Source organism: Mercenaria mercenaria, chromosome 15 (assembly GCF_021730395.1).
Source record: "Mercenaria mercenaria strain notata chromosome 15, MADL_Memer_1, whole genome shotgun sequence".
Lineage (NCBI taxonomy): Eukaryota > Metazoa > Mollusca > Bivalvia > Venerida > Veneridae > Mercenaria > Mercenaria mercenaria.
Window position 1 is genome coordinate 38114147 of NC_069375.1, and position 24331 is coordinate 38138477.

At 35.8% G+C, this 24331-nt stretch overlaps 1 protein-coding gene across 7 annotated transcripts in view; it reads left to right on the plus strand.

Moving 5' to 3' along the window:
- The window catches only part of LOC123551540 (choline transporter-like protein 2), a 58944-nt gene that overhangs the window by 30124 nt on the left and 4489 nt on the right, over nt 1-24331 (plus strand). For 2 of the 7 annotated variants that reach the window (XM_053525046.1, XM_053525044.1), the window contains exons 8-22: nt 1762-1900; nt 3032-3115; nt 3922-4034; nt 4527-4661; nt 5006-5105; nt 6117-6315; nt 6999-7048; nt 11482-11658; nt 12263-12391; nt 12903-12972; nt 13731-13804; nt 15382-15541; nt 17448-17532; nt 19274-19375; nt 20772-20842. In XM_053525046.1, coding sequence (XP_053381021.1) covers nt 1762-1900; nt 3032-3115; nt 3922-4034; nt 4527-4661; nt 5006-5105; nt 6117-6315; nt 6999-7048; nt 11482-11658; nt 12263-12391; nt 12903-12972; nt 13731-13804; nt 15382-15541; nt 17448-17532; nt 19274-19375; nt 20772-20830 — 1676 coding nt within the window. In that variant the 3' untranslated portion in view covers nt 20831-20842. Of the gene's footprint in view, nt 1-1761; nt 1901-3031; nt 3116-3921; nt 4035-4526; nt 4662-5005; nt 5106-6116; nt 6316-6998; nt 7049-11481; nt 11659-12262; nt 12392-12902; nt 12973-13730; nt 13805-15381; nt 15542-17447; nt 17533-19273; nt 19376-20056; nt 21490-24331 lie in introns of all 7 variants that reach the window. The other 5 variants (XR_008367438.1, XR_008367436.1, XR_008367437.1 and 2 more) reach the window with 5 other exon arrangements.

Genomic DNA, 24331 nt, shown 5'->3' on the forward strand with positions numbered 1-24331 from the left:
GAGTGGAGTCATGGAGTGGAGTGGTGCAGTGGAGTCTGGAGTCGATTTTGGAGTCAAATTTGGAGTCGCTTTTGGAGTCATTTTTGGAGTCAAATTTGGAGTGGAGTCAAAGTTGGAGTCAATTTTGGAGTCTAATTTGGAGTCAAAATTTAATAAAACCTAAACATTTATTAAAAGACCCTACGTTTATATGTCACCTCCAAATAATTATCCACATACAATATTTCACACTTACATTTACTAGTAAACTGTTGAATCATGGGCTCAATATCATACTCCTCTAGAAATAACAATAACAGTTACTGATGTTTTCTGAAATGACCCTTATCAGATTGGTAAGAATAACTTGTCATTACATTGGAAAGTTAATTACAACAAATCACTCTCTACTGTATGACAGATTTCTACAATTCCGCTGATGAAGGTACTGGTACAGCACCTCAGCATGATATCTCATTCTTATCAGGACTTGACCCCTAGTTCCTTCATGGTTTGTTATTTATGATGTTGGGCCAGATGTTACCTGAAGATTACTCAGAGAGAATTGATGAACATTTCAAACTTGAAATGTTAAATAATGAGAAAGTATTGTTTTAAAATTTTAAAATGAATCAGGAAAATGAAAACAAGAAAAAAACTTGGGTAATTAAATATTTACTATCTACTACAAACGGCATAATATAATAAGACACATAATAAGACATGATAATACCTGATGAAATTAATGAAGGATAGAATACTGTGTGTTATGCATATGTTTATAATAGACAATAGTACAATTCACAAAAAAGTACATTTGCACTAGTCTGGCTCTTGATTCGTCTTTTCATTCCATACAAAATTTGCTTGTAAACCATATTCGAGTAAGACAAATTGTTAAAGAACTATATGAATTCTGATCAACTTCATGCCTGTGCAGGCCATTCTTGCATACAAGAGCTCTACCACGGTTCTCGGGTACCATGTCGAACATCAGATGAATGAGAATAGTGCAGGCTGATCTAGTTCTATGCAAATGCAGTAAACTATGAATAAAGACAAAACATCTGCATTTTTTAAGATTTACATTTTGTAAATTTTAAGTTCAGACTGTTATATAGTAAACAGGTAAATAGGTCTGCCTTCTGCGAACAATGCAAACCATGACCAGCCATGGTCTTTGCTGGTCAATATTCAAAATTTATAAATGATACCTATATTAAACAGGACCTTATTCATAGTACGCAGGGGTGGTGTTGGGGGTACGGGGTTATCCTCCCCAAGATTTTTTTTTTTTAATGAGAACAGCAAATAGTGCATTTTGGGTATTTGAAGCAAATACAGTGAACGTAAACCTTGTTCTTTTTTTTTTGTTTTGCTTTTAATAAATTTCATACAAAATGTATTATTTTAGTAGACCTACACGCAGGTGAAAAAAATATGCAGCAGGTCTGCAAGTAGACTAAAGCGACATTTTTATTACAGATATTTTTCAGTACATTCAATAGGATCGAGCCAACATTTACCCTAAAACAGAGCAAATCACATAATCCAAAAAAGACTCCACTCCAAAATCGACTCCAAATTTGACTCCAAAAAAGACTCCACTCCAAATTTGACTCCAGAACTGACTCCAAAATTGACTCCAAAAACGACTCCAGACTCCACTCCACCACTCCACTCCACGACTCCACTCCATATTTTACACGATGCCGTAGGGGAGTTTGTGAATTCTTCAGAGGTCTTGTCAATTTAAGTTGTACTGACTATTTTATATTTCAGTTGTTGGTCGTTGTATCCCGTCTGTATTTATTGATGGATTAGACTACGCTGCCACCATGGTATCATCTAGTGGCAGCTACAACCTCACCAGTAAAGATGGAATTGATATAAATGGGGATGTCTTAAACACAGCGAGTCAGTAAGTATATATACAGGCACAAGAATAACCCTTACCCTGCTAAATTTCTATAATAAACTTGTCCATCTTCCAATTTTGACTTTATCTTTAACTGTTAAAAGGTGTACTTACCAAAAATTTACTGACAGAATGGCGGACAGTGCAGATCTCGGTCAGACTATGCAGGCTGATCATTATCTACACTGGTCGTAAAAGCAGAATGGGTTGTGTCCAACATGGTCAGGGTTAATATTCATGTGAATGAACAATGGTGTTTTTCACACTGACCCTGGGGGTCCCTGGGCTCGTTTTCAACAATGTTTTTAGTCTGAAATTAAGACAAAAGACTCCTAAAAATTCAAATTGCCATAACTTCCTTTATAATAGATCAATATTGTTGTAAGTTTGTATACATTTTTGTTGTAGTATATTCCATATTCTAGTCAATTTAATTAAGTCCATACACAATTCACAAATAAAGGGCAAAAAGTAATTTTAGTATTTCAAAGTATTATTCTTGTAAACATTGATGAATATGGGCCCTGGTCTGTCTTTTGACGGATAAAGGATCTTTTACATGGCTATAGTTCCCCACCACTAAAAAGACTGTTAGTATTTTTAATTGGAGGATAGTGTAAGATCCAGAACATGCTTCAGTTGCAGAAGCTTCCCTGGTTCTTTAGGGTGCCAGGTGTAAAGCGTCCATACATTAGACTCTTATACCAATATTGGTAATTTTTAGCTGGTGGAGAGGGGGTCTTCCTCACAGTCATTGGTTTCATAGATAGTGTTAAGACTGGATGACTATGTCCACTCTCCGCCTGGGAGTTACTTACCCTTGTTTTTATGTAGCTATGACATAATGTGGTGTTGTTCTAAAATTAACACATCCTCAGAATAAGAACTTGTGTAAAATGGTTAAATAAGTTTTTCATGTTGAGAACTTTCAGCACAGCAACTTTGGGTCCCAAATGTGAATTTATAAACTCTTACATTAGCTTTATTAATAGCATCTATGATTAACTCTGAAAGTTCTAATTCAAAGGCCAAGATAATAGATATGGCATTGCCATTGTAAAATATTGTATTTTGAAGGTCATTTAATGTTTTGAGCACACAACGTTATTGCTTATGAAAAATATTGTTTTTCAGGTACCTTGCTAAGTTTTATGCATTAAAGAATTATGCAGAATTAGTGTTTAAAGATTGTATCAATGCATGGTGGCTTATTCTTGCGTAAGTATAACATGTATAATTATTATAATGAACAAAGTTAAACTTTCAGTGGGCTGTTAAGTCAACATATGGATTTGATTGCGTTGTTAATGCATTTGGAGAATATATAGTAATCTGAACACCAGTACTTTCTTCCTAGCTACTACAAACACAAAATTAAAATCTTTAAAAATGCTTCTCTTGACTAAGTCAGAAATTTGCACAAATGGCAAAAAAGTTTGTGTAATTGATCTGAGTCATGAAACTTTATAGGAGTGTTGTTTGGCATGTGAAGTTGTGCATCTAGGCCATTCTAGGGTATGGTTAAGGTGTGGGTAGGGGGTCACCAGTGTCCTATTGATACACATTTAATTTTAAGGCATATGAAGTGAATTTGATGCAACATGATACAGTAATAGATGGGAGTCTGAGAGAAAATGTACTATCTAAAAATGATTAATAATTTTAGAATTCCTTTAATGGGTTCTTAAAAGTTTCAAATGGATTTAAGACAATAATATTAAGTTAACTTAAGGGAACTTAAGATATTGCACTTAAGGCAGTTTTTGGCAATGGAAAAGCGATATCATTGTAGATCTTAGCCTTCATTGGGGGTATGAGCCACCTTCATTGAAAGTGCTAGTAAATATTATTTGTATGTTATTACAATAATAATCATCATGGTAACTTTGATGACGAAGAAAGTGCTGATGGTGAGGAGGAGAATGCTGCTGTTGTTGATGTAGCTACTGATGATGATTATCATTATTTCAGGTGTCTGGGAGGTGCGGCGGTGTTCTGTTTGATTATTATCATCATTATTTCAGGTGTCTGGGAGGTGCAGCAGTGTTCTGTTTTATCTGGATCATATTGCTGAGATTTATTGCTGGAATTATAGTGTGGGCCACACTCGTACTCTTCCTTGGAGTCTGGGCATTTGGTAAATATCATGACTAAATTTAGTGGTCTTTCACCTTCTCCAGTGATAAATACTTCATTGAAATTAAAACAGGTGATAAATACCTATTATACATTTGCAAAGTTGTCTTAACAGATTTGTTATTGCCAAATACTGTTTAATACACATTCAGTATCTTAGGGGACAATATATCTATGCATAAAAGATAAATAATTCCAGCCCGTATTCACTTGGATTGATTCATTGTTCACCATTATAAGTTAAAAGAAAACCCACAACAGGTGGACAGTGCATGGTTATGCAGCCTGTCCATCCTGTGCAGATAATATCTTTTAAGCAGATTTTCTCTGTTAAGAATCAGGTTGTGCATTGTTTGTTTCCCCCCCACCGGAAGGAACATATTACAAATTGTATGTTGTTCTTTTCCTATAGTAGCATGTAATGCACTATATAGCTTGTTTTTCACTATAGGAGTATATGACATGTAGTGTATTGATTTGTTTTTCCCTATAGGAACATATTACAGCTTTGATAGATACTACTACCTGAAGAACAATGGAAATCCTGCCGAACAGTATGATGTTGCTCCATTATTTGCCGGGGAATTCAACTACTATCTGGGCCTAAAGAAAACATGGCTGGCTTTTGGTAAGATATTGTTTTAAATAAAAATAAGTTTATTAAATATTTTGATGAAAATATTCCAGAGAAACATTGAGGTTGTGTTTTCTGACTCTTCATTCACATGTTTGCATTTCTCTGTTTGTTTAACCTGAGAAGTTATAAGAAATACAGTAGTGCTGAATTAAAGAAAAAAAATGAAGGCTGGATTTCGGCAGTGAGTCTGATTCCATTATAACATAGCAGTCATTGAAATATAAACATATGTTTAAGAAAGATTGTTTTATACTTGCCACTGAATAGCAAATTTTGTTGATTTCTGTCTGAATGAGTCTCTTTAATCATCAGACATACTTTGTCTTTTTCTTCAGCTTGCACGTGTTCCACATTGCTGTTGATATTTCTGCTGATATTTCTCTTCCTGGTGAAGAGGATTTGTATTGCTATAGAACTCATCAAAGAGTCTAGCAGGTAAGTTTGTCATCAAAATTTATGAATGGTTTTTGTTGATAATCCTAAATTGTTCTTACTATCTGATATCAGTGCTGAGGATTGCTTTTCTAAGTCAAAGGACAAAGTTTCAGATGTTTCCAATGGCAAAATATGACAGCAATTTTTGCAGAGGGGCCTTTGTTGGCAATTGGTTAAGGTTCCTTACTTTGTATCACATTCTCCTCTCTGATTTGGGTATGGAACCTCTCTTTGGGTGTAGAATTCTTCATGTGAGGAAGGCCAGTCCGGGAAAGCATTCAACTGGCTTATGGATACCGGTGATTCTACCCAGGTGCCCACTCATACCTGACACAGTGCCTTTAGGGGCACCTTGGTTCTTCCTCCAAATTGAAAACTCGAAAAAGTTGCCAACATTAAGTCGGTGTGACTTTAAACCCAGCAAAACAATCTATCCAGTTCAGTGCAGATGTACAGGTACTAGTTGAAATCAAGAATAAAGCCATCAGGCATAGAGTTTTAAGATTTTTCTCTGTATCAATAAAAAGGTAGTTTCTGTTTCCATTTCATATCCAAATGCATCTTTCAGGGAAATAGGAAACATAATATTAACCCTCTTTCAGAGCTATGGGTCATATATATAAGTGTACCCTCTTTTGGAGCTGTAGGACATGATCTTTACCCCCTTTGAGAGCTACAGGCAACATGATATTTACCCTGTTATACAGCTATAGGTAACATGATATATTCCCTCTTTCAGAGCTATAGGCAACATGATATTTACCCTGTTATACAGCTATAGGTAACATGATATATTCCCTCTTTCAGAGCTATAGGCAACATGATATTTACCCTGTTATACAGCTATAGGTAACATGATATATTCCCTCTTTCAGAGCTATAGGTAACATGATATTTACCCTGTTATACAGCTATAGGTAACATGATATATTCCCTCTTTCAGAGCTATAGGCAACATGATATTTACCCTGTTATACAGCTATAGGTAACATGATATTTACCTTCTTTCAGAGCTATAGGAAACATGATATTCACCCTGATATGGCCTGTGTTCCCATTCCTAATGCAGCTGGCATTCTTTGCTTACTACGTAGTGAGTGCAGCATATGTGGCCTCCATGGGTGCCTCACAGTTCTACAACAATGCTACCAACACAACAGATGATGGAGGTGTGACTTATTACCTTAAACGTGCTCCATGTGATGTTAATGTAAGTATGAACTATAATTTTATTATTCTTTAAATGAAACCAAAGAATATGACATTGCAGTTTGATCTGAATTGTTAAAAATACTCACACTTTTTAATGGTTTTATATGATGAACATGAGGTTATTTTAGTTTCACAACTTTGGCTCTAGCTTTTGGTTAGTTTTACGAATCATTATGTTTCCCCCATAGGTGGGGGAGACATATTGTTTTTGCCTTTGCCGTCTGTCTGTCTGTCCCGCCGTCGTCCACATTAAGCTTGTTAGGCTTTCACAGGTCAAACTGCTGGCCAGATTTCGTCGAAACTTCACAGGAGTGATCGGTACCAATCAAAGTTGTGCATTAGCTGGCGTGTTCTGCTTCGCTATACAAAATGGCCACCAGAGCTAAAAATAGAAAAATCTTGTCCGGCTTTCACAGGTCAAACTGCTGGACAGATTTTGACGAAACTTCACAGGAATGATCGGTACCAAGCCTAGTTTTGCATATTGCCGACACGTTCCACTTCCCTGCACAAAATGGCCGCATGACCTAAAGGTATACATATGGGGGAGACATATGTTTTTGTGACAAAAACACCTAGTTTCTTTCTGCAGTTTTATTAGATTAAGAGATATAATAATGGCTACTGAAAACTGATATGCAATTCATATTCCTAACAAGATCATACATTTTATGTTTACAGGACCAAAATACAGGAGAAGTGTGTGAGTTTGTGAAATATGGAGGTGATGAGTAAGTTTCCTTTTCTCATTATTGAAGCTGGCTTTATTGATTGTCAGTCAATCTGTGTGTCTGTCTAACTCCCCAGTCAGTCTGTATGTCTGGCTGTCTCCCAGTCAGTTTGTATGTCTGTCTGTCTCCAAGTTGGTCAGTATTTATGTTTATCTGTTTATCTCCCAGTCAGTGTGTGTGTCTATATGTATGTATGTCTGTCTTTCTCTCAGCCAATTTGAAGGCCATACCATTTATGGCATTCTGTCTCTTGAAAGTCTTTATAGTGAATCAGTGAGTTTATCTCAGTTTGTGAGTTAAAATTTTGTTTGTAGTACTTGGTAGTTAGTAAGAGCACAAGACTATGGTTGGAAATGCTGCAAGTTTGTTCACTGGGCTGTTCTTTGTCATGTCTGAAGTTGTTCATCCTCCACCTTTGTGCCATGTGGAGAAGTTGTCAGTAACTTGCAGAGGACAAGTCAGTGATGACACAAGATCCAGGAGCACTGGTTGACCAAATACAGTTAAACCAATTCAAACAAAGAAAGGAAAACAACAAATATGTTTTTGTTTGTTTTTTAATGGTTTTGTTTTTTAAAGAGTTATAACTTTATAATGTTGCAGGAGTCCTAGTGGGAACGGAATTTGAGCTCAGACTGTTAGAACTGTATCAAGATTTGTTTTGCCTTTGTTCTGATCCATTTCGTCTATTTATTGTAAATTTAAGTCATGTTAATAGGTATTATTAGTAGTGATAAAATGTAGTCTATTAGACAGGCAGAGCTAGTTCTGGTTTGAAATCCAGGGATAAGTCATTAAGTATTGTTTGCAAAAAAACCCACTAAGAACTTATTTAGAAAATATTATTATGAAAAAGTTATAAGATATATAAATGTGTATGGTCAGTGTATTTTATCCAAAGAACACTTTCAGGCTAGCATCAGGGAGGTAATAAAAATAAGATCAGCCATGAGAAAACAAACATAGTGGGTTTGCGACCAGCATGGATCCAGACCAGCCTGCGCATCCGCGCAGTCTGGTCAGAATATATGCTGTTCGCTTTCAAAGCCTATAGTAATTAGAGAAACTGTTAGCGAACAGCATGGATTCTGACCAGACTGCGCGGATACGCAGGCTGGTCTGGATCCATGCTGGTCGCAAAGCCATTATGTTGGTTTTCTCATGCCATGGCTCAGATATTGTCTTGTACATGAAAATCACACGCACTTGTACATATAGCCAGTAGTTGTTTTCAGTTTGCATGAATATCTGCAGCGAAAATTTTAGCAGACCTGAGGTGGAAAGTCTCTGAAAAAAGTGACTGGGGGTTATCATTACCCAAGCTTCTATAAATGCATGTGTCAAAAGCAGTGGGCAATATGTCTGAATAAGTGTGTTTTATAATGGTTTTAAATGAGTACAGAATAACAGTGCTTTTTATATGCCCGTCTCTGAAAGAGCGGGGCATATTATGTTAACACCTGTGGCAGGCAGGCGGTCAGCGTCCAAAGCATGTCTGCTCTCTAAGTCAAACGGTTTTCATCCGATCTTCACCAAACTTGCTGACAATGTTTGTGGGCAGCATATCTCGGCCAAGTTCGATAACCACCCAAATCGGCCCAGGCAGATTTGGATTATGGCCCTTGAATTAGGCCAAATTTGATGACGGGTGTATTTTGTGACAGTCTGGCACTCTTGTTAATAATTCATTAAGTCAATTTGTTAATTGATTGGAAAGAAACTAAAATTAGTCTGTATTCAGATTGACTAAAGACATTGCTTCCATTGTCTCTTCAGTGTCAGATACATGTTTAGAAGTTATCAGTTACACAAAATATTTAGTAGCACGGATGTCAGATACATTGCCTGCCTTTACATAAATGCTAGGATAGGGTAATATATGGACATTAGTTACTAGTATATAGAACAATATTAAGCTTCCTTTAATAAAGTATATTTGAAAGCTTTTGCTAAGGCCAGTAAGGGGATATGACAAAAATAATGCTTTAAGCCAGATGGCATAGATTGATAGGGTGTTCTTTTAATGATGCTGGCAACATTTGTTTTGGTAGTTATTTTCCAGTCACTGAATATATAGCTGTTGTTTTATTATATATATAACCCATTTTCAGTTTCTTAATGTATATGTGAGCTATTATTGTCTGGTATAATGTGGAAATCTAAGAATATCAAAATAGTTTGCATCTTGATAGAACTGTAGATAATAGAAAAAAGATGAAGCGATTTACTTTTGATTTATTGCAATTTACACACAGGTGTATTCAAATGACTTTGAACTACCAGTATAGAAAGTGTAACATTAATTTTGATAACTGTAAAAATTATTGTTCTATTTCCCTATGTTCTTTCTTCAATCTGTAGTACATTGAATTTTGTATAAAATTATTGTTACACATATCTTATAGATCACAAAATGGTTTAAGGAGGTAGGTTACCTTGATATTTGTAAGTGCGCATGTCCAACCGGAAGCTAACGTGACGATTTACGACGACGTTTACGACAAACTAAATGTGTTTGTATATCCATTCTTCTGGAAATAAATCTTGAAACTGCCTCCGATCTTATGTTTAATGGTTTTAATAATGCAGAAATAATGAATGAATTGCCGCAGAAACACTTCAAAACATCCTTGCCTTAAAATGACGTCATGACGTTACGTGTCAGTTACCGCGCAAAATTAATAGCTTTTATTTTGAAAGTACGTTATTCTGTGCTTTTTCTTTATTTGAACTATTTTTTAACAGCCATTATTTGCTGAAATACTTTTTTATTAGTCTTTTGCTCTGAAAAATGATCAATATTTTGCTTCTTTTATGTAATTATATTGAAATGTTATGCGGAATGTAAGAAAATGGATGATGGTAACTGATGTGATTGGGAATGTAGTTGGCTGAAAGGTAACTTATTACGGTCATTTACAAATAAAAATTGGGCAGTTTGATTTGTTATACCTATTTCCCAGTTTCCGTTGATAATTTGTTACTTAAATACTAAAACTAAGCTCTAAAATTGTTCAAATTTCAGTATAAAATTGTGGTGTCTTGAATTAAATTGATGTTACCATGGAAACGAAGCCCGTGACCTATATGTCTACTTGTAAAATTCAAAAGCGTTGACACTGGTCTATTTAAGGAACAGAGCTTCGGCTTTTTATTTTCATTTCAACAATATCCATGAGAATAATAGCAGCATGCAGAATGATTTTTCAATAAAAATGTCAGACGACGGGCACTGCTGTAAGTATTTTAAGCTGTGAAATTTGTTAAATTAACTGCAATTCATACGAAAATATTACTAACGTTAGAAATAAGATGTTTTAAAGCTACATTAACAAGAAAGATAATTTTATATAATATTTTTTTTATAAGAAATTACGATAAAAAGCAACATATAAGCTATATTAAACATCTCTGTTGCCATGGTTACTCTAAACTTTAAGAAAGACATAGTACCATGTAAAGTTCTTGGTATTTTACTAATCATATTACCCAAATATTCCATGTTGGCCAATAACAGAATGGCACTGAAACCGTCGAAAAACCCGTTTTCAAACATAATTGTTGAAAACTGAGAGAAAATGCGTTACCATGGAAACACGAGCCCCGCGACATATACATTTTAAGCTTTTATTAGAAAGCTAATGCGCATACTAGTAAAACTATTAATTATGCAGACTTCTACGGATAACAATGAAACCAAAATACACTGAAAAGTGTTAAATATCAGTATTTTCCTTCTTCTTTCTATATAAAATACCTTAAGAGGGTCATGTACTTCAAACCTGGATAAAAATTGTACTTGAAGGGACAGAGATAAATGGAACTGAGACTGTAGCAGTTAAAACATTAAATTACACGAAATACAAAAAATCACTGCGGTTCAACTAATTTGAATTTACCCTGGTAACAAGGTAACCTACCTCCTTAAGAGAGCAGAGAAGAATCTTTAGTAGATGCGGCTACTTTTAATTTCTGAATTGTCGTGTTATTATCTCCATGAATGGCAGTATAAACTACTGTCAAACTTTGTTTGCTCAACTTGATGGGACAAGCAAAAATAGTTTGAGTTATCAGTAGCAATATACATTATATAGGAATTTTGTTTAGACCTGACAGTTAGTTCAAGAGAAGTGTGGTGTTTGAATTACCTGAGTTTGAGCGAAAGAAGTTTGATTGTATATAATTGAGCCGCACCATGGGAAAACCAACATAGTGGGTTTGCGACCAGCCTGGATCCAGACCAGCCTGCGCATCCGCTCAGTATGGTCAGGATCCATGCTGTTCGCTAACAGTTTCTCTAATTCCAATAGGCTTTGAAAGTGAACAGCATGGATCCTGACCAGACTGGATCCATGCTGGTTGCAAACCCACTATGTTGGTTTTCTCATGGCACGGCTCAATTATATTTTCAAGAAATGATGTAATTTTTTCAGGTATACAATTCCACTTGAAGTGTTCCTGTTGTTTATGTTTTTCTGGGGAATGAACTTCATTGTGGCCCTCGGACAGATGACCCTTGCTGGGGCTTTTGCCTCCTACTACTGGGCGTTTGAGAAACCCAAGGATATACCAGCATTCCCTCTGACTGGGTCTATTTACCGCTCACTCAGGTAAGGGGCCAATAGGTACTGTATATCACTAATGTGGTTCTGATTTTAATTTTAACATAGAAAACAGATTTTTTATTAGAAAAGGAGAAAAAAAAAGGTGATGATTGATAGAGATTTTAATTCCCACTTGTTACTTTGTCTGATGGCTTAAATTTATTTTTGAAAAAAAAAAAAAAAAAGTTTTAAGCTATGATTAAATTGACAACTTTCTTAGCTACTATTACATAAATAAACAAAAACAAAACATTCATTTGAACTTGTCCATTAATAATTTGATGGGATTGTTATTTTTATGCCCCTGGCATCTACTGATGCGGGAGGCATATAGTGATTGTCCTGTCCGTCTGTCCGTTCGTCCGTCCGTCTGTTTGTCCGTACGAGGTTAACCAAATGGGACAGTTTCGTGTAGCATCAATACCACTTACTAGAATGACTTGATACTAATGCAGATGTAACCTGTGTCCATTCCTCATGTTCAAACATCACCTGACCTCAGTTTGACCTTGAACTTGACCTCGTTTTCAAGGTTGCTTTGTATTGACAAGGATGCCACCGGGGGCATCAAGCGTTTATTGAACGCAGCTTCTTGTTTTTTTTTCTTCAGATTTCATATGGGATCACTAGCATTTGGTTCATTACTGATTGCTATTGTTCAGATGATCCGTGTGTTCCTCGAGTACCTGGACCACAAGTTAAAAGGATCAGGAAATGCTGTGGCTAAATTCTTCCTCAAGTAAGTTCTTCTTTAACCTTTACCCTGCTAAATTTCTAAAGTGGACTGGTCTGTCATTCAGTTAAGGCGTTACCAATTATTATTCAAAGGGGTGTTCGACGAAATAGAGAACAGTGCAGACCATGATCAGCCTGCACTGGTTGCTTGCTGCCAGCAGGGCAGAGGTTAAGTTTACTAGCCCAGAAAATAACCCAGTGTCAAAGAATTATATTGACCTCAGAAACTGCTGTTTTTAAGGTGGTGTATTGGTAATGACAGTTGCCAATTGATCATGTTCTGTTTATGATTTCTACATTCTCTAGTTCTTACAGAAAGACATGGGATTATTAGCCAGTTTAGTGCCAAAAAAAACATGTGAAAAAAATGTAATTGCACAGAAATTTCTGATTGTCATTATGTGTCTATTACCTATGTAATTCATTGATTATTTGTATTGCTAAAATTATTTTTTTCGTATTATTACAAAGTAAGTGCATATTAATTTTGATTTTTCTTTAATTTTTTATTTCAGATGTTTAAAATGTTGCATGTGGTGTCTGGAAAAATTCTTAAGATTCCTCAACAAGAATGCCTATATTCTGGTAAGTTTACATACACATTCCATGATATGCCCCGCTTTCTTAGAGGATCGCAACCTTTGTTGGAGGAATTTGACACTTATAGCAAAATTCTCATTTAAATTTAACAGCTTATTCGAAGGGAGGTTACTACCGGTAACTGGCTTAGTGTGTTATATTAGCTATCAGAATCCTGTTTTGTTCTAGCAGACTGGAGACTTTTCGGCAAATATACATTTCTGCAATTCCAGAGTTATTCAATATTTTTCCAGTAGTTACTGGCATTGTCATTCTCCCATAGTGTTTAGGAAGCTGCACTCCAGATATACCCTGAGTTGAATATGCTTTTTTTTTCAGTTACATTGTATATAGAATCCCTCAAAATGTCACTAAACCCATAAGTAAAAATTATTGCACTTTTTGCATAATGTTTTTGAAACTTTTTTGTATAAAAAGTAAAGTTCACAACATTTAAAACATAATTATATTTCATAAAGGTTTTCCATTGATGATTGAATAGTGACATTAACCCTTACCATGCTGGACACAATTGATTCTGCCTTAGCGACCAGTGTAGATCATGATCAGCCTGCACATCCATGCAGTCTGATCATGATCTGCACTGTTCGTCATTCATTCAGTATCGTTTTGATATGCATCCCTTTTAACAGTTAATGGTACTGTCCAAACTGAAAGGTGGACAAGTTCATTAAAGATTTGTAGCAGGGTAAGGGTTATACCTCAGGTACTGTGTGGTAATTTTCTGTATGTTTATATTTCAGATTGCTATTTATGGGAAGAATTTCTGTGCCTCTGCTAAAGATGCATTTTTCCTTATTATGAGAAATGTTGTCAGGTAAGTAGTTAAAATTATCTTTTCGCATGTATTTTGATAAATGCATAGAATCTGTGTAGCAAGGGAGTTAAGTGGGAATGAAAATGCATTCAGCTGTTTGCTAGTCTTGTCCCTTGGCTGAAATAAATATGGAAAACAGTACTTGCACACTTCATCGGAGCAAACTGGGAAGATCAGATATTTTTCACCACCATTTAATACTGTGAAATTACTAATATACACTGAGGATTAATTCTTGTTGATTTTAAGTTGTATGTCAATCCAAACAGGACTACAAATTTTGGTTTGTAAATGAGATGTGAAACCAAAATTTGTAGTCCTGTTTGGCGCCATATAACCTATACTGTGTTGGTGCGCCGTAAAACCCAAGTAAATAAATAAGTAAGAAATGAAATTCCAACTTTCATGAAATATATAAAATAACTATTTATTTTTTTTTTCTTTAAAATATGACATTCACAAAACTATTTATCTTTTTATGCCCCCGAAGGGAGGCATATTAGTTTTCGACTGTCCGTCCGTTAGTTCGTTCGTTAGTCACAACGTTAACTTTTTGCATGAAGACACTTTACTCGCAAACCACTGCACCCAGGACCTTCAAACTTCACATGCTGATAGTACTTATTGAGTACACCACCCCTACTGACTTTGGGGTCACCAGGTCAAAGGTCAAGGTCACAGGGGCCAACGTTAACTTTTTGCATGAAGGCACTTTACTCGCGAACCACTGCACCCAGGACCTTCAAACTTCACATGCTGATAGTACTTATTGAGTACACCACCCCTACTGACTTTGGGATCACCAGGTCAAAGGTCAAGGTCACAGGGGCCAACGTTAACTTTTTGCATGAAGGCACTTTACTCGCGAACCACTGCACCCAGGACCTTCAAACTTCACATGCTGATAGTACTTATTGAGTACACCACCTCTACTGACTTTGGGATCACCAGGTCAAAGGTCAAGGTCACAGGGGCCAATGTTAACTTTTTGCATGAAGGCACTTTACTCGCGAACCACTGCACCCAGGACCTTCAAACTTCACATGCTGATAGTACTTATTGAGTACACCACCCCTACTGACATTGGGGTCACCAGGTCAAAGGTTAAGGTCACAGGGGCCAACGTTAAGTTTTTGCATGAAGGCACTTTACTCGCGAACCACTGCACCCAGGACCTTCAAACTTCACATGCTGATAGTACTTATTGAGTACACCACTCCTACTGACTTTGGGGTCACCAGGTCAAAGGTCAAGGTCACAGTGGTCAATGTTAACTTTTTGCATGAAGGCACTACTCGCAAACCACTGCACCCAGGACCTTCAAACTTCACATGCTAATAGTACTTATTGAGTACACCACCCCTACTGACTTTGGGGTCACCAGGTCAAAGGTCAAGGTGCTGTGGGGGCATTTGTCACCATTAGTGACAGCTCTTGTTTCTTTAAAATATGACATTCACAAATTTGTGCCCTTGTGAAATAGCTATTTGTTTGAACGAAAATAAGAAATAATATACTAACAAAATTAAATGATTTAACAAGATACTATTTTTATAGACAATATATTTGTGTTACAGGGTAGTGGTGTTAGACAAGGTTACAGACTTTGTCCTGTTCATCAGCAAGTTGCTGTGTGTATCAGCTGTAGGGGTCGCTTCATTTTTCTTCTTCAACGGAGACATCTCGTATCTCAGTGAATATGTCCCCAAGCTCAACTACTTCTTCACACCAGTCATTGTAAGTATACAGTCTACAGTGCAAGAACTTTTAGTAGTCTAATTCTGAAATTCAAGTCTTATGATTTTCAAGTTCATTGTGAACCCTGCTCTCCAAGCTAATGATTCTGCCTTTGCAACCAGTGCAAACGAAGATCAGCCTGAACATTCGTGCTGGCTGATCATGGTCTGCACTGTTCCCTATTCAGTCAGTAAATTCATCCGTGCTGGCTGATCATGGTCTGCACTGTTCCCTATTCAGTCAGTAAATTCATCCGCGCTGGCTGATCATGGTCTGCACTGTTCCCTATTCAGTCAGTAAATTCATCCGCGCTGGCTGATCATGGTCTGCACTGTTCGCTATTCAGTCAGTTAATTCATCTGCGTTGGCTGATCATGGTCTGCACTGTTCGCTATTCAGTCAGTAAATTCATCTGCGCTGGCTGATCATGGTCTGCACTGTTCGCTATTCAGTCAGTAAATTCATCTGCGCTGGCTGATCATGGTCTGCACTGTTCGCTATTCAGTCAGTAAATTCATCTGCGTTGGCTGATCATGGTCTGCACTGTTCGCTATTCAGTCAGTAAATTCATCTGCGCTGGCTGATCATGGTCTGCACTGTTCGCTATTCAGTCAGTAAATTCATCTGCGCTGGCTGATCATGGTCTGCACTGTTCGCTATTCAGTCAGTAAATTCATCTGCGTTGGCTGATCATGGTCTGCACTGTTCGCTATTCAGTCAGTAAATTCATCTGCGCTGGCTGATCATGGTCTGCACTGTTTGCTATTCAGTCAGTAAATTCATCTGCGCTGGCTGATCATGGTCTGCACTGTTCGCTATTCAGTCAGTAAATTCATCTGCGCTGGCTGATCATGGTCTGCACTGTTCGCTATTCAGTCAGTAAATTCATCCGTGCTGGCTGATCATGGTCTGCACTGTTCGCTATTCAATCAGTAACTTTTCAGTGAACACCCCTTCAAATAATAAATGGTATTGCCCAAATTGAGCGATGGACCACTTCCATTTTAGAAATATAGCAGGCTGAAGGTTAAAACAAATTTCGAGGGATACTTGATTTATTTTATTGTTTATAACATTGCTTGTTGTCTGCCAGTTCTCATGTTATATAAGGAGAGGCTGTTGTGACCACAAAGGGTTTCAAATCTGCAGTTACATTGTAAAGGGGCATTTACCATATTCGCTAGTCCACCAGTATCACTCAAGTTATTTTAACTTCACATGTTTTAATGTGGAGAATTTCTCAGTTACTAATCGAGAAGTCACTTTGTACTGATTAGAAATCCAGTGTCAGTGTAAGGTTAAATTTAACCTACTAAATTAACATAACTAAATTTGTTTAAATATAGTGACATTGTGAATGTTGAATGATTAATATGAAAGATTTGTTTACTGATGTTGATAACTTCCTAGAGAATGGTTTTATTCTACTGCATTGATAAGGCCTATAAAAAAAAATGTTTGTTTCTGGTATCCCGACCTACCCTAAATTTTTGGCCGGACCCTAAATGTTTTTATGACTTGTAGATTTTTTTTTCAACTTTTTAACTGCACATTTTATGCTTTAAACAGGGTCAGTGATATTAGAAATCAGCTTACTGATGCTTTAAAGGCAGAACCCCCATATTTGTATTCATTTTTATACACACAAAAAAATTCCGAAAAGTCCCACATAATAAAAAAAAAATTAAAAAAAAAAATCTGACTTACCTACCCTAAGTTTTTTTTCAGCATTTTACCGGAAACAAACAATTTTTGTAGGCCTAATCAAAATAGATATAGTGCATTAAATCAGTTTTATTTCTTAGAAAATACATTATTGACAATCTTGTTCTGTAATGACAATGGCCTTAGATATATGTTGAACATCAGTTCAATGTTATATTTCATCAGTGAGGTTTCGTTTCAGTTGGTAGTGTTGGGTACCTACCTGATAGCCTCGTGTTTCTTCAGTGTATACAGTATGGCGGTGGATACATTGTTCCTGTGTTTCTGTAAGTACATACCTCTGTCAAACTTTCAAAATACATTACCATACATTCAAGCATAAAACTGCCATTATTGTCATTTCAATAAGTGTTTTACCTGGAGAGTATGTTTGCTATTAATGCACTTTCTATATAACTGGGCACATTCCATGGCTATAAGGTATGCAGCCATAAAATGCATAATTAAAACAACTTAGCCCTAGGACTGACTGACAATAAAATTGGCTTTTAGAATGTTGAGGGTTAAGGGGTGTGCGAGAGGATTGGGGTTGAGAAAAAAAAGTTCATCAGAAACAAATGTCAGGTCTTAACTTAAGGAAGTCAGTTTAGTAGTTTATCTTACAGCTTTGTAAATATTAGAAAATTGTATTCTGTTACATAAGTAAAAATGGAATATAAGGGTTAAACTTATATTAATTTCGATTATAGTACACCTAGCAGCACACATTACCAAGTATACAGTAAGCATAAATCCTATGACTTTTTTTTTTTGATATTAAGAAAGGGAGAATACAATCTTAAATTAGATGAGTAAAATAGCTTTTTATTAATAATTAGAATACAGATATTAATATGATGTTTGTCAGGTATTATGATACTATTATCTATATGTTATCATAATGTAAACAAGAATAAAAATACTAGACAGTACTGCAGTGTCATTTTATCTAATTATGTGTGATATTGTCCCACTTGTTGTGGGTTCTTGATAGATAGCTGTCAATTTATTATCAGATTTATATACATAAACGTGTGCAGTACTGTTTTATATTATGCATTGATAATTGAGGAAATATCAATTAGCTAGCATAAAATCAACATTGACCTGTATTGTGCAAACTGCTGAATAATTTATACTTTAGATCTATGAAAGATGTAAAGTGATTGTATATTTTGTTGCTCAAATACTGGATTGGCAACAACCTGAATAATTTTTCCATATGCTGTTTTTAAAAAAAAAAAAAAAAAAATTGCGTACACAGATGATTGGTATAGTGAAAAAATCTTGGTTAAAAACAAAACTTTAAAATGTAAAAACTTCTTTCTGGTAATGAAATTGTGTTTGCACCAGATGCTGCTGTGTAAGAGACATTTCAGCCGCACCATGAGAAAACCAACATAGTGCGTTTGTGTCCAGCATGGATCCAGACCAGCCTGCACATCCATTCAGTCTGGTCAGGATCCATGCTGTTCACTTTCAAAGCCTATTTTAATTAGAGAAACCGTTAGCGAACAGCATGGATCCAGACCAGACTGCGCGGATGTGCAGGCTGGTCTGGATCCATGCTGGTTGCAAACGCACTATGTTGGTTTTTCCATGGTGCGGCTCATTTACTGTTTAATTGCTTCAGGTGTTAGATTTTTATATACTTCCTGCAAATGATGTGGGCCTGCTTTGCGATGCATGGCTCTATGGCTGTGTTTTGGGTGCTCTGTGCTTCCGGGATATCTACCCTTACCTTTTATCTTTTATTGTGCTTCAAACCGATGACCATCACTGGGTCGAACTCTAGTCTGACATCACTGTGGGTTCAATCCTTTGCAAGGGATGTAGAATACTCTTTCATGTTAGTTTCTACCCAAGTTTTGATGAAGTTATGTCTGGAGGGGCACCTAGGGTCTTCCCTAGAAGCAAAAAATTGCCACATGACATAATCTGTTTTATTGTGACTTAAATGCCCTACAAATGAAACAAATGAATCAGATTGTCCTCACATTTCCATTTTGATGATATTTATTTTTACAGTGGAGGACTTGGAAATGAATGATGGAACACCAGAGAAACCATACTACATGAGCAAAGGCCTTATGAAAATCATCGGCAAGAAAAACAAACAACTGAAAGAACCAGGAAAGAAATAGTTTGCTTGATCTGCTTGTGAACCTTGATCTTCTTTATGTATTGTTAGAAGACCTGTGATACCTGTTGAAGAATTTTCTGCCCTTTTAATGTGTCCTTTGATAGACTGAAATGTGAAGCATGTTAAAGCTGTGCTTGATACATGTTATTGTTTACGTGGAGTGTTTGATTGTCAAAAAAAATTATAGTAATGTGTTCCTGCATGATTCTGCTGATGTTTATTTAAAATAATATTTTAAAAAATGCTAATATTTCTTAAAACAAGCAGAACTTACTGACCAGAAGATTATATTAACTTACCTTTAAAAAATATTTAATGGATTTTTTTGGCTCAGAAGATGAGACTTTGATTTAGTATTAGCCATTTTATAGTTATAGAAGTTTTTATCCCTATTAAAGTATTTTGCATGTCATTTGACCACATATAGTGCATCCTTGCCAGAGAGTGTAAGAAGAATTTAATGACTACATTCACTAATATCTCAGGATTGAGAAAAAAGAAGTATATCCATTGCCGGTGTTCTGTCTAACTTGGAATTGAATCTCAGTGAATGTAGATATATTACAATTTACTTTAAAACATCCTGTCGTATTAATCATACAGCATTTTTTACTATAATTGAATGTTTTATCCTTAAAATCCTTTAAAAGATAACTGTCACCCATTTTCAGGTGGTAATTCTAGGAAGAAGTCGTATATTCACAACTAAACATGTAAGGCGGTACACTTGAACTTGAAATATGCACTTTGTGGGTTTTGATTATGGTTCTATAATATCACCTTATTTCCTTGTTCATTCAAAAAAGGCTTTGTCTAATAATGACATGATGTGTCTAATTTAATCAAAGTTTAATCAAGTCATACATAGGGAAATTTATTAACAAGGAAGTGACTAATGTACACAGGTATTGTTTTTCTTTTCTGGTATGAAGAAAAACGGTTTTGAACATTTTATTAAAAAAAATATATAACTTGATGAAATTTGGTCCTTTCAGCTTTGATCTCTTTGAAAACCTTATGTCCCAACATTTAATTTCCTTACAAGTGTTAAATGTTATTATGAGTTTAATAGATAATATATTTGGCTGTCGAATATTCTTGAGCATTGACTGTATTATGACTAAAAATAATGGGCAAAAATGGGCCTATTTTCAGCAGTGCCTGTTTGTTTTGTCATCTCTAAAAATGAATTAAGATGCATACAGTGAGTGAGTGAGTTGGGTTTTACGGCGAATTGACACAAAATGGTTATATATCGCCGAGGAGATGCATACAGACTGTAACAGACTGTAAGGGTATAGGTTAATTATTTGAGACGAGTTTTAGCAATAGCCTTTCATGGTTGTTCTGTATTTTGTGTTGATCTTGATCTTGTCACTCTTTCAGTCGGTACTTTGGCTTCTGAGAAAAAGACTGATGAAATGATTCTAGCTGAAATCTAAAACTTTTTATCTGTAAGGAAACATATCACAAATTTTCATGCAGTGTTTTTTTCCGGCATGGTTGCACACAATTTGGGGTATTTGGAGAACAAATCGGCTGCTGTTATGTGTTTAAATGAAAATCTATTCTTTTGAATACACATGTACATTTTTTATTGTTTTACCTTGCTCTTTAAAGTTTATGATTGTATGAACTTCATCACTTTATGAACTGCAATGCTTGTATGAACTTTATCCCTGTATGAACTATATTTGACCTCAGCAGCTGATTTTTCATTAATATTGACATAAGATGGTGATTTGTTTTAAATATTAACTTTTCATTATCCATTCTTTACATTCCAAAAAAAAATATATTTATTCATGACCTATTTCGCGATATAGACTTTCCCATCCATTATTGGAATATCGGAAGAAAAAAAACCCTCACTATGATAGAATGTCTTGGTACAAAATCCAGTAAGATGTATTATGTTTATAAAAAAAGTCACCATTTTGTCATACCATGTGTTTGTATGTATTTCCTGCATGTGTTTTTGTTATTGAACTGCTGTGATAATTTTTTTTGTCATGTTTTAAAACAGGAAAATACAAGGAAAATCAAATAGAATCAAATGAGGCCTGTTTTGGCTGTGTTATCAGCTGAGAGTAACTATAAGGTATATTTCAGTCTAGGTATATTTTTTTGTGAACTGAAATCTAATTTTTTGGCACTTTATTTGATTAATACTTACTTTAGATGCACTAACATTGCTTTTCCTTTGCTTGTACATTGAGATATTTATTAAATTACTGCAGTAGATTCTTTAATATATAATTAGATCATTACATGCTGATGATTATCCCAATTGCTTTATACATTACTTATGTATTATTCAACCATAGATCATGTCTAGACATAAAAAACACAAGTATTCAGAAAATTTCGTAGTTTTCTTATAGTATTTTTCACTATATATTATTCTAAGTTTAGTAGAGCTGTCTCCGTCCATTTGTAACAATTTCTTTGAAGAAATGTTTTGTATTAGAATGTCTTTAAAATACTGTAGAATATTTTATCCATATCATTAGATGTGTTTAGATTGTCTGATTGTAACAGAAAGGTTGGAATGGTGATTTAATGGTTCTCTGTGTCCTAAAGAAAAGATGTAAATTGAAATTACAAAGAATGATATAAAATAATTGATAATGATGAGGAAGAAAGTATAAGCCACAACAGAAAACTTTTTTTTTATGAACTGGTACATAGTACATTTCACTATTAGACAGTACGCAGGTTCATGTGAGGAAGCCATCCAGCTGGCCACCTTTGATGAAATAATGCACGGAGGGGCACCTGGGGTCTTCCTCCACAGTTAAAGCTGGAAAGTCGCCATATAACCTGTAATTGTGTTGGTGTGATGTTAAACCCAACAAAAAAGTTCAGTTGAAGTTATTTTCCTTGACTATAGGTGTATGGAAAAACATGCTGTCAGAAATATTTTATAAAATGTTTGCACTTAGCATTTTTTCTTTAGAATTGTTTTTTAGCTCACCTGTCACGTAGTGACAGGGTGAGCTTTTGTGATCGCCCGTCGTCTGTCGTCCGTGCGTCCGTCCGTCAACAATTTCTTGTCTGCACGATAGTGGTTTCATTTATGATCTTATTTTAACCAAACTTGCACACAACTTGTATCACCATAAGATCTCGGTTCCTTTCTTGAACTGGCCAGATCCCATTATGGGTTCCAGAGTTATGGCCCCTGAAAGGGCCAAAATTAGCTAGTTTGACCTTGTCTGCACAATAGCAGCTTTATTTATGACTTGATTTTTACCAAACTGGCACACAACTTGTATCACCATAAGATCTTGGTTCCTTTCTTGAACTGGCCAGACTCCAGTATGGGTTCCAGAGTTATGGCCCCTGAAAGGGCCAGAATTAGCTATTTTGACCTTGTCTGCGCAATAACGGCTTCATTTATGATTTTATTTTAACCAAACTTGCACACAACTTGTATCACCATAAGATCTTGGTTCCTTTCTTCAACTGGCGAAATTCCATCATGGGTTCCAGAGTTATGGCCCCTGAAAGGGCCAGAATTAGCTATTTTGACCTTGTCTGCACAATAGCAGCTTCATTTATGATTTGAATTTAATCAAACTTGCACAAAACTTGTGTCACCATAAGATCTCAGTTCCTTTTTTAAACCAGCCAGATCCCTTAATGGGTTCCAGAGTTATGGCCCCTGAAAGAGCCAAAATGAGCTATTTTGACCTTGTCTGCACAATAGCAGCTTCATTCATGATTTGATTTTAACCAAACTTGCACACAACTTGTGTTACCACAAGATCTTGGTTCCTTTCTTGAACTGGCCAGATTCCATCATGGGTTCCAGAGTTATGGCCCCTTAAAGGTCCAAAATTGGCTATTTTGGCTTTTGCAGCCATATAGATACTTCATTTATGGTTTTATTTGATACAAACTTCCAAAATATCTTCAGCAACAATAAATCTTGGATTCCATGACAAATCAGATCCAATTGTAGGTTCCAGAGTTATTTTATATCTGATTACCTCCCCTGATTGTAATCAAAATGGATTTATATCAGTAAGTACTTATAGGACTTATTTGAAATTTCATTATTGTCATTAGTTGGACTGAGCCAATCAGGGTAGATAACTATGGACTGATTTTATGTCAAATTACCTCCCTTTATTTCAAATTAAAATTGGTATATATCCGTAACTAATGAAGATACTGATCTGAAATTTCATTTATGTCAACAGATTTATTTGGCAGATCCTAAGTTCTTTTGTTCACTAACAAAATTTTTTTTTTATCCCCCCGCCAAAGGCGAAGGGGATATTAGAAATGCTCTCCGTCCGTGCGTGCGTGCGTGCGTCCGCAACGATCTTTGTCCGGAGCATAACTCCAAAAGTACTGGAGGGATTTTCTTCAAACTTCATACACTGATAGAACACATTGGGAGGAAGTGCAGTGTGCAAGAACAATAACTCTACCTTGCCTATTTTTTGAGTTATTCCCCTTTATCTTATTTTCTTAAAAAATTTTGTCCAGAGCATAACTCACAAAGTACTGGAGGGATTTTCTTCAGACTTCATACACTGATAGAACACATTGGGAGGAAGTGCAGTGTGCAAGAACAATAACTCTACCTTGCCTATTTTTTGAGTTATTCCCCTCTATCTTATTTTCTTAAAAAATTTTGTCCAGAGCATAACTCCAAAAGTACTGGAGGGATTTTCTTCAAACTTCATACACTGATAGAACACATTGGGAGGAAGTGCAGTGTGCAAGAACAATAACTCTATCTTGCCTATTTTTTGAGTTATTCCCCTTTATCTTATTTTCTTAAAAAAAATTGTCCGGAGCATTTCTTCTTCATGCATAGAGGGATTTTGATATAACTTGGCACAAATGTTCACCACCACGAGACAGAATGTCATGCGCAAGATCCAGGTCCCTAGGTCTAAGGTCAAGGTCACACTGAGAGGCCAAAG